Here is a 16,927-nt window from a genome sequence, read left to right on the forward strand (position 1 = left end):
ATATGCAGATGGTCTTAACACACAGCATGTGTTCCACTTTATATGTGACACTTCTTATAGACCCAGCTTGGTTTTTCTGCAGTGTCTTCTCTTGGAATTGTCCCTGATCTTACTAGTTTTCGTTCGAATCCATTGAGGAATGGGATAATTCTGCTTTTGTTTCTTGGCCAGAAATTGCTTGACCCTGAAAGTCTTATGAGAAGACATCGTGAGAAGCAAACTCAACCATACATAGGGTGGTGGAGAAAAGAAAAGCACATGTATGGTCTTTATAATGTGTTGTTGAATTCTGTTTGCTGTTTCTTGAGGATTTCTGCATCTATGTTCATCAGTGATATTGGCCTGTAATTTTCTTTTTTTGTGATGTCTTTTTCTGATTTTGGTATCAGGGTGATGGTGGCCTCATAAAATGAATTTGGAAGTATTCCTTCCTCTGCAAGTTTTTGAAAAAGTTTCAGAACGATAGGCACTAGCGCCTCTCTAAATGTTTAATAGATTTCACCTGTGAAGCCATCTGGCCCTGAACTTTTGTTGGTAGGGAGATTTTTGATCAGTTTTCATTTTAGTGCTTATAATTGCCTTGTTCATAGTTTCTGTTTTTTCCTGGTTCAGTCTTTAAAGCTTGAACTTTTCTAAGAATCTGTCCATTTTTTCCAGGTTGTTCATTTTATTGGCATATCGTTTCTTGTAATAGTCTCTTCTGATTCTTTGTATTTCTGCATTGTCTGTTGTAACCTGTCCTTTCTCCCTTTTTTCTTGAGGAGTCTGGCTAATGGTTTGTCCATTTTGTTTATCTCCTTAAAGAATCAGCTTTTAGTTTTATTACTCTTTACTATTATTTCCTTCATTTCTTTTTCATTTATTTCTGGTCTGATCTTGATGCTTTCTTTCCTTCTACTAATTTTGGGGTTTTATTGTTCTCCTTTTACAGTTGTTTTAGGTGTAACGTTAGTTGTCTATTTGATGTTTTTGTTTCTTGAGATAGGATTGTATTGCTATAAACTTCCCTCTTAGAACTGTTCTTGCTGCATCCCATAGGTTTTTGGTTGTTGTGTTTTTGTTGTCATTTGTTTCCAGGAATGGTTGATTTCTTATCTTACTTCTTCAGTAACCTGTTCATTTTTAAGAAATGTATTTAGTCTCCATGTATGTGTGTTTTGCAGTTGTTTTTTTTTTTCCTTGTAATTGATATCTAGTCTCATATTCTTGTGGTGAGAAAAGATGCTTGATATGATTTCCATTTTTTAAAATTTACTGAGAATTGATTTGTGACCTGAGATGTGGTCTATCCTGGAAAATGTTCTATCTGCACTTGAGAGGAAAGTATATTCCTTTGCATTGGGATGGAATGTCCTGAAGATATCAACTAGGTCCATGTGACCTAATGTGGCATTTAAGGCTTGTGTTTCCTTAATTTTCTGTTTTGATGAACTGTTCACTGGTGTAGGTGGGGTGTTAAAATCCGTACTGTTGTGTTACTGTCAATTTCTCCTTGTATGTCGGTTAGTGTTTGCCTTATGTATTGAGGGGCTCCTATGTTGGGTGCATAAGTATTTGCCATTGTTATGTCTCATAATGTAGTGCTTCCTTATCTCTTATAATATTGTTTAAGGTCTGTTTTGTCTGATAGGATTTTGATTTCCATTTTGCATGGAGTGTCTTTTTCCATCTTTTCACTCTCAGTCTGTGTGTGTCTCTAGGTCTGAAGTGGGTGTCGCATATGTATGGGTCATGTTTTTGTATCCATTCAGTCTGCGTCTTTTGGTTGGAGCATGTAATCCATTTACATTTAAAGTAATTATTGATATATATGTTGCTGTTGGAATTTTCTTTTTGTTTTGGGCTTAGTTTTGTAGGTCTTTTCCTTCTCTTGTGTTTCCTTCCTGTGGAAGTCCCTTTAACTTTGTCTGTAAAGCTGGTTTTGTGGTGCTAAATTCTCTTAACTTTTGCTTGTCTGAAAGGTTTTAATTTCTCTGTCAAATACAAATGAGATTCTTGCCAGGTAGAGTTAATTTTGCTTGTAGATTTTTCCCTTTTAGTACTTTAAATATATCCTGCCATTCTCTTCTGGCCTACAAGGTTCCTGCTGGAAGATATCTGTGAATTGAATGGGGTTTCCCGTGTATGTTGCTTGTTGCTTTTCCCTTGCTGCTTTTAATAAATAGTCTTTCTTTGTGTTTAATCTTTATTAGTTTGGCTAGTACGTGTCTCAGTGTGTATCTCCTTGGATGTGTAGGACTCTGCACTTCTTGGACTTGATTGTTTCCTTTCACATGTTGAGGAAATTTTCAAATATAGTATCTTCAAATATTTTTCTTTTTCTTTTCTAGTACTGGGACACCTATAATCCGAATGTTGGTGTGTTTAATATTGTCTGAAAGGTCTCTGAGACTGTCCTCAGTTCTTTTCATTCTTTTTCCTTTAGTCTGCTCTTCAGAAGTTATTTCCACCATTCCATTCTTCTGCCTCAGTTAATTCTGGTATTGATTGCTTCTAGAGTATTTTTGCTTCCCTGGTGGCTTAGGTGGTAAAGAGCTTGACTGCAATGTGGGAGAGATCTGGGTTCAATCCCTGGGTTGGGAAGATCCCCTGGAGAAGGGAATAATAACCCACTCCAGTATTGTTGCCTACAGAATTCCATGGATAGAAGAGTCAGATGGGCTACAGTCCATGGGATTGCAAAGAGTCAGACATGACTGAGCTACTAACACACAGAGTATTTTAAATTTCGTTATGTATTGTAGGTCTCTGTTTATTCTTTATTTCTTCTTTGCATTTTGTCCATTCTGTTTTGAGGTTTTGGATCATCTTTATTATCATTACTCTGAATTCTCTTTCAGACGGTTTGCCTATTTCCTCTTCGTTTATTTGGTCTTGTGTGTTTCTGTCTTGTTCCTTCATTTGTGCAGTATTTCTCTGCCTTTTCATTTTTATTCTAACTTACTGTGTTTGAGGCTTCCTTTCCCCAGGCTTTCAGGTTGTATTCCTTCTTCCTTTTGCTTTCTTCCCTCAGTGGGTAAGGTTTGTCCAGTGGTTTGTGTAGACTTTGTGTTGGGAGTGACTTCTGCTTGTGTTCTGGTGAAAGGAGTTGAGGTGTTTCCCCCTCTTCTGATGGGCTTGGCCGTGTGAGGTGGTATATTTTGGGATGTCTGGTAATCCTGTCTGCTGATTAATGGTTGGGTTTATGATTTTGTCTTGTTCATTGTTTGGGTGAGGTGTTCTGCACTAGGGTGCTGGCAGCAGTTGGGTGATGCTGGATCTTTTTAACACAGTTAACAACCCCATGATTCCTTTCTTGGATTCCATGAAAGGTTCCAACCTATCATTAGTGAGTATTGATTGCCTGCTTCATATACAGTAGGAATTCATTAACTTTTTATTTCATTTGAACACCTGAAGGTTGTTTTATGTTAGTCCAGCCACATGGGGATTGGTGGTCTTTCAGAAGTGGCATGCCAAGTCTTCATTTATTCCCTGCTTTGTAGGTCAGAGAGAGAGAAGTGACGACTGTGTATGTGGAAACAATTTCGCTCAAGCCCAATGACAAAGGAGCCAGTGACATACTTGGGGGAGTGCCCAGAGGTGTGCTACTGGAGTCTCTTGGGCAAGAACAGTAGTTGGGAAGAGGCAGCAGGAGGCCTCTTTCCCTACAATACATTGGCATATGTAGCTATGTCCTCCTGCATAACTCTCATAACTTTTCTTAAATAGTGAAAATGATGTTCTTTTCCATGGGTTATTGGTCCTTGTAGTCTGTGTTCTTAAGTTACTTGCATCCAAATCAAATTGAGTTTACAATTTAGAGTGAGATAGCTACATACCAGTTGTAGATTAGCTATGGGATAGTCTGTGTCACAGCTGACTGCCTTTATGCCTGGGACTCAGCTGATGTCATACCAAAGAATCCAGGCTTTGGAATTAGATAAATCTGGGTTTAAATTCTAATACTTGTTGAACAAGTAACTTCTTATCCACTATTCTCTTATCCTTACTGTGAAAATAATAGTCCTTTCAAGAGTTTTTGTGAGAAATAATAGTGTCAGAATAGAAACATTTAGCAGAGTACCTAATACATAATTAAGTAGTAGCAGTAAATAATTTTTAATATTACTAGTACATAGTTTGAATAGAAGTTGAATATATGTTGCTTTTTAGTCTTCATTTTAAGAAAAATGTAATTGGTGCTATCTGATTTTCTTTAAAAAGTAATGTATTCTAATATGGGGCTTCTCAGGTGGCTCAGGGGTAAGGAATCTTGACCTGCATACAGGTTTCTCAGGAGGCAGGTGAGGTGGTTTGGTATTCCTCTCTCTTTAAGAATTTTCCACAGTTTGTTGTGATCCACACAATTAAAGGCTTTAGTGTAGTCAATGAAGCAGAAGTAGATGTTTTTCTGGAATTCTCTTGCTTTTTCTATGAGCCAGCTAATGTTGGCAATTTGATCTCCGGTTCCTCTGCCTTTTCTAAATCCAGCTTCAACATCTGGAAGTTCTCAGTTCTTGTATTGTTGAAGCCTAGCTTGAAGAATTTTGAGCATTACTTTGCTAGTGTGTGAAATGAGTGTGATGGTGTGGTAGTTTGAACATTCTTTTGCACTGCCTTTCTTTGGGATTGATATGAAAACTGACCTTTTTCAGTCCTGTGACTGGTTGAGTTTTCCAAATTTGCTGGCATACTTAGTGCAGCACTTTAACAGCATTATCTTTTAGGAAAGGCTCAACTGGAGTTCTATCACCTCTACTAGCTTTGTTCATAGTGATGCTTCCTAAGGTCCACTTGACTTCACACTCCAGGGCAGCTTGGAGCTTGCTCTAGGTGAATGATGACACCATCATAGTTATCAGGGTTGTGAAGATCTTTTTTGTACAGTTCTTCTGTGTATTCTTGCCACCTCTTCTTAATATCTTCTGCTTCTGTTAGGTTCACACTGTTTCTGTCCTTTATTGTGCCCATCTTTGCATGAAATGTTCCCTTGATATATCTAATTTTCTTGAAGAGATCTCTGTAGTCTTTCTCATTCTATTGTTTTCTTCTATTTCTTTTCATGGCTTACTTAGCAAGCCTCTCTTATCTCTCCTTGCTATTCTTTGGAACTCTGCATTCAGATGGGTATCTCTTTCCTTTTCCCTTTTGCTTTTCGCTTCTCTTCTTTTCTCAGGTACTTGTAAGGCCTTTGTATTTCTTCTTCTTGGGGATGGTTTTGATGACTGCTTCCTATACAGTGTTACGAACCTCCGTCTGTAGTTCTTCAGGCACTCAGTCTCCGTCTCTCAGATCTAATCCCGTGAATCTATTTGTCACCTGCACTGTGTAATCAGTCATAAGGGATTTGTTTAGGTCATACCTGAATGGCCTAGTGGTTTTCCCTACAGAAAGAAACTAGGTATCACTAAGAAGTGTGGAGAACCGAAGTCATTTGTATTAATTGAGTGGGGTATTCGTTGGTGATGGCTGTCGGCAGATGAGAATTCTTGTGAGATGAGAAATACAAACTTTGTAAGAGTGCAGCATAGTAAACTTTACAGAACACTTTAACTATCACAATCAAGTTAAATACTGGCTGTACATTTATTTCATTTTTTAAATATAAAGACTAAAATTCCTCCCCCCAACTTGCTTGTTGTTATCTTCAGTCTTTATCTCTTGCTTCCATGTCTCCTTTACCTCCATCCTTGAGGAAGAACAAATGAAACATCAATAGGGAAAAGGGAAACAGCACCAGTGCCCACCTCCAGAAGGGGCCATCTGTGTGCCAGAGCATGACTTGAAAAGTTCTGAGTTTGTGGAATATTATTGTAGCCTTTGGTCTTCAGATCTGGTGAGATGTAAGTATTCATGAAGTGTCTCAGGGTGGAAGCTAACTGTCTTGGAGACTGTGGCAACTCTGGATTTGACTGAGGAGTGATGTGGGCAGGCTAGTCAACATCTTAGAGTAACAGGCAGCCTGGCATGGAAAAAGTAGCTCTTGGCCATACTAGCAATTACTTGAGAAATACTGTGCTCTTGATGTCACAGACAAGACTGCTTTTTCAGCTTTCTAAGGAATACAGGAAGGGCAGCAGTATCTGTGGGGCCTGCAGGCCCTTGTCTTCCTCAAGGAAATCAGGATGCTCAAACTTCCTTAAACCTGTGTAAACCCTGACTCTTACAGTGGTGGGGGCTGTTCACCTGTATATACTCTGTCGATTGAGATAGGATGAAAGAGGTGAATGTGCTAAAAGTGAGTCCAAGTCTTGGGGGCAGAGGGGCGCTTAGTTATTCAATCTTCTTTCTGGCTGTTGAGAAAGTACCTTGTAGGGAAGTCTAGAACAGAGGTGGAGTTCCCCTTTCATGAATGAACTCCAGGCCTTAGATTATTAAATGCTGTGAGGATTCATTAAAACCAGTTGGGAAGATATGGTCACCCTTACACTTAATGCACAGGCCTACTTTTCTTGCTGACTTGTTACAACTCTGTCTCTTTGCCCCAAAGCTGGAGTCTCTTTTCATATTGAAAGCAGATAGGTGCTAGTTGCTGCAGGAAGAAATAGGTAGTAAAACTTTGCTGACAAGCTTATCAGAGATTGCAAGTTGAGAAATTATGTGATTTGGGCTTGAAATTCAGAACTGACATCAAATGGCAGCTATGTTTTTTGTAAATATTTAGGTATATTTAGATAAGTTTTAGATGAAAGCATAATTATTGTTTTTTTAACTAAAAAGAGAATATTATTCCCATTGAAGATAAGATTATCTGATAATTAAATCTTATTCATCATTATATTTCTGGCCTTCAACATAGAGTCTGATCCACTGTAAGCCTTTGGTAGATGTTTGATAAATGAATTTGGCTATATTTAGGCCCATGGTAGATGCATCTAAATGACAAACATTCGTTCCCACCAAACTCTCAGGAGGATCTTTTTAGATAGCACTAGATGGTGGGCTCGGAGAAGGCAATGGCACCGCACTCCAGTACTCTTGCCTGGAAAATCCCATGGACAGAGGAGCCTGGTAGGCTGCAGTCCACGGGGTCGCAAAGAGTCGGACGCGACTGAGTGACTTCCCTTTCACTTTTTCCTTTCATGCATTGGAGAAGGAAATGGCAACCCACTCCAGTGTTCTTGCCTGGAGAATCCCAGGGACGGGGGAGCCTGGTGGGCTGCTGTCTATGGAGTCGCACAGAGTCGGACACGACTGAAGCGACTTAGCAGCAGCAGCAGCAGATGGTGGGCTGCCGTCTATGGAGTCGCACAGAGTCAGGACACGACTGAAGCGACTTAGCAGCAGCAGATGCATACTGTCATTCTAAGGGATTTGTCAAAGGAGATAAAACTGATTTGTCATCTTAAGTTGATACTACCTTAGAAATTAAACTTGTATTAATTGTTAATGGTTGAAATATTTTGCCCTTCCATGTTAATTTGCTTTTTAAAGTGAAACAGCCTGTGCACTCCCTTCAAACCTTGCTGTTTATGCCAGTGGGTGGTTTCAGCTAATCTAAAGAAGACATGTTCTTGGGTATGGCAGCTGTGCAGTTAACTTGTTTTGTGCTCACATATAATTAATTGTCAGGAGTTCAGTTTAAACGGTCACTGACTATAGTTTTTGTGACCTTAAAATAAAATCTATATTTTAATCCAGTGTGTGTATATGTAACAGTGTTTTAGTCCTATATTCTTAACTATATGACTTTTGAATACATCTAAATATAATGAATACTTAAAATATTGATATGCTGTCATTTCTTCTTAGTTGATTTACAGTTAGTGCTTAGGTTTCATGTATATATTTTCATATATTAATTTGTAACAACACAGTTTAATTTCTTTTAAGGGCTCAATTAGAGAATGAAAAGAAGAAAAGAGAAATAGCAGAAAAGGAAAAGGAAAGAATAGAACGTGAAAAGGAAGAGCTGATGGAACGTCTGAGGCAAATTGAAGAACAGACAATGAAAGCCCAGAAAGGTAAAAGTTTCTTTTTGATACTGGATTCAAAATTGTTGCTCTGTCGTCAGATAATATAGTATTTCTTAATACCAATACATCTTATTTGTCTTTTTTTAAGAATATTTTTTAATCAGAGGAAAATTCCTTTACAGTGCCATACAACTACATGAATCAGCAAAATTGTACATACGTCCCCTCCGTCTTTAACCTCCCTCCCTTCCCACCACCCTGCCCCTCTAGCCCCTCACAGGGCACCAGGCTGAGCTCCCTGTCTTCCCTAGTGGCTCCCCCACAAGCTGTGTATTTGACTCGTGATGGGGTGTGTATGTCGATGCTGCTTTCTCTATCCGTCCCACCCTCTTTCCCCCACTGTGTCCACAAGTCCATTCTCTACATCCGTGTCTCTATTCCTTCCCTGCAAATAGGTTCATCTGTACCATTCTTCTAGATTCTACATACGGTGCAAATTATTATGCCATGTTTGGTTTCCTCTTTCTGACTTAATTCATTCTGTATAATAGGCTTTAGGCTCATCCACATCACTACAACCGACTCAAATTTGTTCCTTTTTACGGATGACTGATATTCTTTTGTTTTTATGTACCACAGCTTGTTTATCCATTTATCTGTCGAAGAACATCTAGGTTACTTCCATTTTTTTATGTAGACCTCAGTTCAGTTCAGTTGCTCAGTCATGTCTGACTCTTGGCGACCCCATGAACCGCAGCACGCCAGGCCTCCCTGTCCATCACCAACTTCCAGAGTCCACCCAAACCCATGTGCATTGAATTGGTGATGCCATCCAACCATCTTATCCTCTGTCGTCCCCTTCTCCTCCTGCCCTCAATCTTTCCCAGCATCAGGGTCTTTTCAGATGAGTCAGCTCTTCGCATCAGGTGGCCAAAGTATTGGAGTTTCAACTTCAACATCAGTCCTTCCAATGAACACCCAGGACTGATCTCCTTTAGGATGGACTGGTTGGATCTCCTTGTAGTCCAAGGGACTCTCAAGAGTCTTCTCCAACACCACAGTTCAAAGAAGAGCATCAGTTCTTTGGCGCTCAGCTTTCTTTATAGTCCCACTCTCACATCCGTACATGACCACTGGAAAAACCATAGTCTTGACTAGACAGACCTTTGTTGGCAAAGTAATGTCTCTGCTTTTTAATATGCTATCTAGGTTGGTCATAACTTTCCTTCCAAGGAGTGTCTTTTAAATTCATGGCTGCAATCACCATCTGCAGTGATTTTGGAGCCCCCAAAAATACAGTCAGCCACTGTTTCCACTGTTTCCCCATCTATTTGCCATGAAATGATGGGACCAGATGCCATGATGTTCGTTTTCTGAATGTTGAGCTTTAAGCCAAATTTTTTACTCTCCTCTTTCACTTTCATCAAGAGGCTTTTTAGCTCCTCTTCACTTTCTGCCATAAGGGTGGTGTCATCTGTATATCTGAGGTTATTGATATTTCTCCCGGCAGTCTTGATACCAGCTTGTGCTTCCTTCAGCCCAGTGTTTCTCATGATGTACTCTGCATAGAAGTTAAACAAGCAGGGTGACAATATACAGCCTTGACATACTCCTTTTCCTATTTGGAACCAGTCTGTTGTTCCATGTCCAGTTCTAACTGTTGCTTCCTGACCTGAATACAGGTTTCTCAAGAGGCAGGTCAGGTGATCTGATATTCCCATCTCTTTCAGAATTTTCCACAGTTTTTGTGATCCACACAGTCAAAGGCTTTGGCATAGTCAATAAAGCAGAAATAGATGTTTTTCTGGAACTCTCTTGCTTTTTCGATGATCCAGCAGATGTTAGCAATTTGATCTCTGGTTCCTCTGCCTTTTCTAAAACCAGCTTGAACATCCTGAAGTTCACAGTTCACGTATTGCTAAAGCCTGGCTTGGAGAATTTTAAGCATCATTTTACTAGTGTGTGAGATGAATGCAATTGTGCAGTAGTTTGAGCATTCTTTGACATTGCCTTTCTTTGGGATTGGGATGAAAACTGACCTTTTCCAGTCCTGTGGCCACTGCTGAGTTTTCCAAATTTTCTGGCTTATTGAGTACAGCACTTTCACAGCATCATCTTTCAGGATTTGAATATATATAGACCTAATTCCATTTAATTGCCAATTTAATACTTAGTGGAATTAAATCATAAACATTTTAAAGGCACATTCATGTATGAGCACATCCAGTGCTCATATATTTGTTTTTCATTTTCTTTAGTACTCAAATATTTTTATATGTACTTTTATTATACATTACAAATGACTGTATGTGTTAATTTTTTTCTTTGGACTCTCCAGGGTTCCATACACAGAAATACATTTTCAATGCTTTCTGGCATTTAAACAAAATTTCTTTATGGATATCTGAGTACTATTCTGATTATTTAAACTCTTTTAGAACTCAGTCTCTAGTTTTAGTATATTAAAAAATACACAAGTATATTCAGTATATTAAAAAATATGTAGCCATGTTTTGTTTGTTTTTGGTAACATGTTTGAAAGAACCTTCTTCCTAGACAGTAGGTAACCAAAATGTTACATTATATTAATGTTTTATTATTTTAATATCATTTTTATTTGGCTGTGTCAGGTCTTAGCTTTGAGAATGCAGGATCTTCACTTTGTCATGCGGAATCTTTTTTTGTGGTGCATAGACTGTAGTTGTGTTACGTGGCATGTGGGATCTTAGTTCCCCAACCAGGGATTGAACTGGCATTCCCTGAATTGCAATTCAGATTCTTAACCACTGGACCACCAGGGAAGTCCCAACTACAATGTATGTTTAGAAGGGCTACATTTATATTTAGCAAGTGTGGTTTATATAAAGTAACTTTATTTTCTTTTTTAATTTTTAATTTTTTAATTTTTACTTTATTTTACTTTACAATACTGTATTGGTTTTGCCATACATTGACACGAATCCACCATGGGTGTATACAAGCTCCCAATCCTGAATCCCCCTCCCACCTCCCACCCGACATCATCTCTCTGGGTCATCCCCATGCACCAGCCCCAAGGATCCTGTATCGAACATAGACTGGCACTTCATTTCTTACATGATAGTATACATGTTTCAATGCCATTCTCCCAAATCATCCCACCCTCTCCCTCTCCCTCTGAGTCCAAAAGTCCGTTCTATACATCTGTGTCTCTTTTGCTGTCTCGCATACAGGGTCATCATTACCATCTTTCTAAATTCATTGCAGCACTGTTTATAATAGCCAGGACATGGAAACAACCTAGATGTCCATCAGCAGAGGAATGGATAAGAAAGCTGTGGTACATATACACAATGGAGTATTACTCAGCTATTAAAAAGAATACATTTGAATCAGTTCTAATGAGATGGATGAAACTGGAGCCGATTATACAGAGTGAAGTAAGCCAGAAAGAAAAACACCAATACAGTATACTGACACATATATATGGAATTTAAAGTAACTTTAGAATAGACAAAAAAGATACTGAGCAAAATAAAATACTGTATTCCTTCTTAAAAGGTAGTACTTGCTTTCCTGATGACTAGTAGAATCAGACATTCAGTTCTGTTGAAAATAGCTATCAGTCTTATTTAAGGTTTATTTTTGCTCCTTGCATCAGCTGATGGTGGGATGATGCTCTTGAGCAGTGGGTAGAATAATTTGCCCAGATGGGTAGCTAAAGGAGGAAGTCACAAAGATTGTTATAAATGTACAAATTGATCATCCCAATTGTAAGATGATTGGAAATAATATTTCTAAGAGAAGAAATAGATTTTTAAAAGCCCTGGGTTTTACTCTGACTCATGAGGAACCATACTTCTCAGAGCTGTAAGAGACCTAGAAACTGTTTAGTTTAAAACCCCGAGGTAGTCAAGAAATTTGTTTGCAGACCATAGTGCAAGGGTAAAACTTGTTTCCTGAATTCTGACTTGATACTGTTTATACCACTCTTGGGCTCCCCTGGTGGCTCAGCTGGTAAAGAATCCTCCTGCAATGTGAGAGACCTGGGTTCGATCTCTGGGTTGGGAAGATCCCCTGGAGAAGGGAATGGCTACCCACTCCAGTATTCTGGCCTGAAGAAGTCCATGGGGGCACAAAGAGTTGGACACAACTGTATGAGTTTCACCCACTCCAGGTGGTTTTTCATCAATTAAAGCAGATATTCACGATGTGCCAACTTTGTGCTGAATTTTAGACAGACAGATACATAGTGTTCATGGGAGTGAAGCCTGTGTGCTTGGTAGAAATGAGATGGATACATAAAAATTTTAATACAGTTAGATAACATGTGCTAAGTGCTATGTGAAGAGTGTAAACAATATTTATATTAGAGGAAGAATCTTGGGGAAAAAGCTAGAATGTACTAAAGTGTTTTTTATAGAAGGAAAGTTTTAAGAAATTTATGATACTGCTTTGATTTTAAAAAGAAGATTGAAGGATAGCAGCTTTTCATTTATATAATAACTTTTCTGAGAGAATAGCTATTTACTAAATCTTTCAATCTTATTTATTTAGATCTGTGATAAAAATATTGCTGATTTACATACAGACAAGTACTTAAGTAAGTGAACACTAAAGAATATAAGGAAGATAGAATGCAAGAAAAAATATAGAGCATCCCTGTCAAGACAGTTTCAAATCAGTCATCTTAAGGTGAAGGACATCCAGTTTTGCTTGTTTCCTCTTTTTTTTTTTTTTTCTAGTAATAAAGCTTTCCAGGCTGTCCTAAACTCTGCATCAGTTGTCTTGTAATTTATGCTAAGTTCTCATTCAAATGATAAGTAGCTCTAACCATTTCTAAATCATGATATTTAGTAGATAAACCAGTAATTTTTTGTTTGAAAAGAAACGTATTTCATTATTGTCATTTTCTTAAAAATTTGATATTGATGGTATTATTTGAAATTTGAAATGTCACAAATAATTAAACAGAATCATGTGAACAGTTTGCATTGCCATATTCATTATTGTTAGATTATTTAGCTTCCTTTGTCATTCTTTAACTATTTTTAAGATAACATTGGTAACTATATTTGAGATATGACAGCCAAACTTGAATTTAGTTTCTGTTCTAAAAAAATACCACATTTCAAAATGAATTTCCACTTTCACAAAAAACAAGCCATAGGAAGGAGTTAGGGGTATAGTGATTTCATTCTGGATACTTGCTATCATAATGACCCATATAACCATGATGGTGTCATCAGTTACCTGGAGCCAAAGTGTGAAGTCCAGTCATCCTTGAGTGCGAAGTCAAGTGAGCCTTAGGAAGCATCACTATGAACATAGCTAGTGGAGGTGATGAAATTCCAGCTGAGCTATTTCAGATCCTAAAAGATAATGCTGTTAAAGTGCTGTACTCAATAGGCCAGCAAATTTGGAAAACTGAGCAGTGGCCACAGGACTGAAAGAGGTCAGTTTTCATTCCAGTCCAAAAGAAAGGCAATGCCAAAGAATGTTCATACTACCACACAATTGCACCACTCATTTCACCCATGCAAAGTAATGCTCAAAATTCTCCAAGCTAGGCTTCAACATCATGTGAACTGAGAAATTCCAGATGTTTGAGCTAGCTTTAGAAAAGGCAGAGGAACCAGAGATCAAATTGCCAACATCCATTGGATCATTGAAAAAGCAAGAGAATTCCAGAAAAACATCTACTTCATTGACTATGCTAAAGCCTTTGACTGTATGAATCACAACAAACTGTGGAAAATACTTCAAAGAGATGGGAATACCAGACCATCCCCTTACCTTCCTCCTGAGAAACCTGTATGCAGGTCAAGAAGCATGGAGCCACAGACTAGTTCCAAATTGGGAAAGGACTACATCAAGGCTGTATATTGTCACCCTGCTTACTAAACTTCTATACAGAGTATATCATGCGAAATGCTGGGCTGGATGAAGCACAAGCTGGAATCAAGATTGCCGGGAGAAATATCAATTACCTCAGATATGCAGATGACACCACCTTTATGGCAGAAAGCGAAGTGGAATTAAAGACACTCTTGATGAAGTTGAAAGAGGAGAGTGAAAAAGCTGGCTGAAGACTCAACATTCAAAAAACAAAGATCACGGCATCTGGTCCCATCACTTCATGTCAAATAGATGGGGAAACAATGGAAGCAGTGACAGACTTTATTTTCTTGGGCTTCAAAATCACTGCAGATGGTGACTGCAGCCATGAAATTTAAAGGTGCTTGATCCTTGGAAGAAAAGCTATGACAAATCTAGACAGCATATTAAAAAACAGATTACTTTGCAGACAAAGTTCGGTCTAGTCAAAGCTGTGTTTTTTCCAGTAGTCATGTGCATGTGAGAGTTGGACAGTAAAGAAGGCTGAGTGCCAAAGAATTGATGCTTTTGAACTGTGATGTTGGAGAAGACTCTTGAGAGTCCTTTGGATTGCAGGGATACCCAACTATTCCATCCTAAAGGAAATCAGTCCTGAATATTCATTGGAAGGACTGATGCTGAAGCTGACACTCCAGTACTTGGTCATCTTATGCAAAGAGCCGACTCAATAGAGAAGACCCTGATGCTGGGAAAGATTGAAGGCAGGAGGAGAAGTGGACGACAGAGATGATTGGATGGCATCATTGACTCAGTGAACATGAGTTTGAGCAAGCTCCAGGAGTTGGTGATGGACAGAGAAGCCTGCAGGGCTACAGTTCAGGGGGTTGCAAAGAGTTGGGCACGATTGAACTACTGAGTAGCAACGACAACTTGTTAAGCACCCAGTACTGTTCGAGGCCGTTTTCTGGCTGTTGGGGATATAGTATTGAACATATAAGATCCCTACACTTGTGTGGCTTACAGTTTATTGAGGAAAGACAGAGTAATAAATGTAACATAATAAAAATCATTTTATGTAGTTCTAAGTGCTGTGAAGGAGATAAACAGGGTAATGTGATAAAAGTAATAGTTGTGAGCAGGAGGGGGTTTATGTATGCATTGTTTACAAATAGAAGTCAAGCTTTAATTCAGATATTAATTTACAGTATGACCATAAGCAAGTCATTTTTAGCCTCTAGATTTCCTTAGGTTCCTAACTTCTAAAATGGAAGTAAATAATTTACTTTACTGATGTTTTTTTAAATATAGTTACAGTAAAAATTTTTTGTTGAAATTTTTTCATAGGTACAATAATGTGCATACCTCTTAGATGTAAGGCTCAGTGAATTTTTATTAAATGAATTTATTTTTGTAACTGCCCAAAACAAGATAAACATTACCTGCCCTCAGGGAACCCCCTCTTGTGTCTCTTCCAAGTCAGTTTTTCATCCCAAATGTGAGATATCTTTCTGATTTATATCATCATAAAGTTTAGTCTTATTTTTTTTCCTAGTAGCTTTGTTGAGATACAGTTTACATACCACACAACCGTTTGAAGTGTATGAGGTGATAGGTTTTAGTATTATTCACAGGAGTTATGCAGCTGTCGCCAAGATTTTAGAACAATTTCATCACCCCTAAAAGAAGTCCCATACCTGTTAGCAGTCACTCCCATTTATTCCCATTTCTCCCTGCTTCCCCACCCCCCATACCTGGGCAGTTACTAATTTAATTTTTTATTTCTATAGACTTTGCTGTTCTGGACATTTCACATAAATGCAGTCATGCAAAACATGGTCTGTTGTGACTTGTGCTGAGCATAATGTTTGCAAGTTTCATCCTGTTTTAGCATCTTTGAAGGACTTCACTGCTGAATAATATTCTATGCATATGATGCTACATTTTACTTTTTCATCAGTTGTTGAACTTGTGGGTTGTTTCTACCCTTTGACTGTTGTGAATATGCTGCTGTAAACATTTGCGTACAGGTTACTGTGTATCCATATGTGTTCACTTCTTTTTGCTGTAAGCCTGAGAGTGGAGTTGCTGGGCCATATGTTTAACTTTTTGAGGACTTGCCCATCTGATTTCTAAGATAACTGTTTGCCATTAACATTCCTACCAGCAAGACGTGTTCTCCACATCCTCACCAGCACTTGACAGTGTTTGTCTTTTGGATTATAGTCATCATAAATGGCAGTGATGTGCTGTCTCATTGTGGTTTTGATTTGCGTTTTCCAAATGGCTAATGATGTTGAGCATGTTTCCATATCCTTATTATCTCTTTGGAAAAAATGTATTTTCAAATTTTCTCTGCAAATCAAGTCTTTTTGTTGTTGAGGTATAAGACTTTTTAAAAATTTCTGTGTAAATCTCATGTCTACATCACATATAATATGCAAATATTTTCTCCTGTGGGTAATCTTTTCATTTTGTTGATGGTATTCCTTGGTTGTAAATTTGGATAAAGTCCAATTTATTGTTTATTTTGGGCTGTTATTAGTTGAGTTTTTGGCACAATGTCTTAGAATCATCTTGCCTGTGTTTGAACACATAGAAATTCATGTGTACTTATTTTTGGCTTCTTTTTGCTCAGATTTATGCAGATAGCTGTAGTGGTTTGTTTTTTTTTTTTACATTATTGTATAATATTTGACTGCACGTATTTACCTGTTTATCCATTCTACTGGTGATAGACATTGGGGATATTTCCTGTTTGAAGCTATTATAAAATCAGGCTGCTATGAGCATTCTTGAAAATAGTAGTTGGTGTACTTACCCACTAATTTGTTGAGTGTACACACCTGGAATTGTGAGTGGAACTGCAGGATCACAGCTGTACAGAGCTATTGTAGATACTGCCATCAGTTTCCCAAAGTGGTTGTGTCAATTTTCATTCCTCCCAGTGCTCTACATCTTCATCCTTACATCCCCCACTCATTATTGTCAGGATTTCTTTTTTGTTTGTTTAGCCATTCTAGTGAATACAGTTAGTACAATGTATTTCCTTGATGACTGATGACTTTGAGTACCTTAGCAAATCCTTATAGCTCTCTCTGAAGTGCCTTTTCACTTGTTTTGCCCGTTCAAAAAAAAACATTGAATTTTCTTCTTTTTCCTATTGATCTATTGATCCTATTAATCATGTAAAGGAAATCTTTACATGTATTATT

At 38.1% G+C, this 16,927-nt stretch overlaps 1 protein-coding gene and 1 pseudogene across 3 annotated transcripts in view; one reads left to right on the forward strand and one right to left on the reverse strand.

Moving 5' to 3' along the window:
- RDX (radixin) overlaps window positions 1-16,927 on the forward strand; it is a 103,992-nt gene that overhangs the window by 46,011 nt on the left and 41,054 nt on the right. For all 3 annotated transcript variants that reach the window (XM_018059816.1, XM_018059814.1, XM_018059815.1), the window contains exon 10: window positions 7,816-7,946. In XM_018059816.1, the coding sequence (XP_017915305.1) occupies window positions 7,816-7,946 (131 nt within the window). The remainder of the gene's footprint in view (window positions 1-7,815; window positions 7,947-16,927) is intronic.
- Window positions 55-207, reverse strand: LOC102168277 (annotated as a pseudogene).

This window comes from Capra hircus, chromosome 15, assembly GCF_001704415.2.
Source record: "Capra hircus breed San Clemente chromosome 15, ASM170441v1, whole genome shotgun sequence".
NCBI classification, from domain to species: Eukaryota; Metazoa; Chordata; class Mammalia; order Artiodactyla; family Bovidae; genus Capra; species Capra hircus.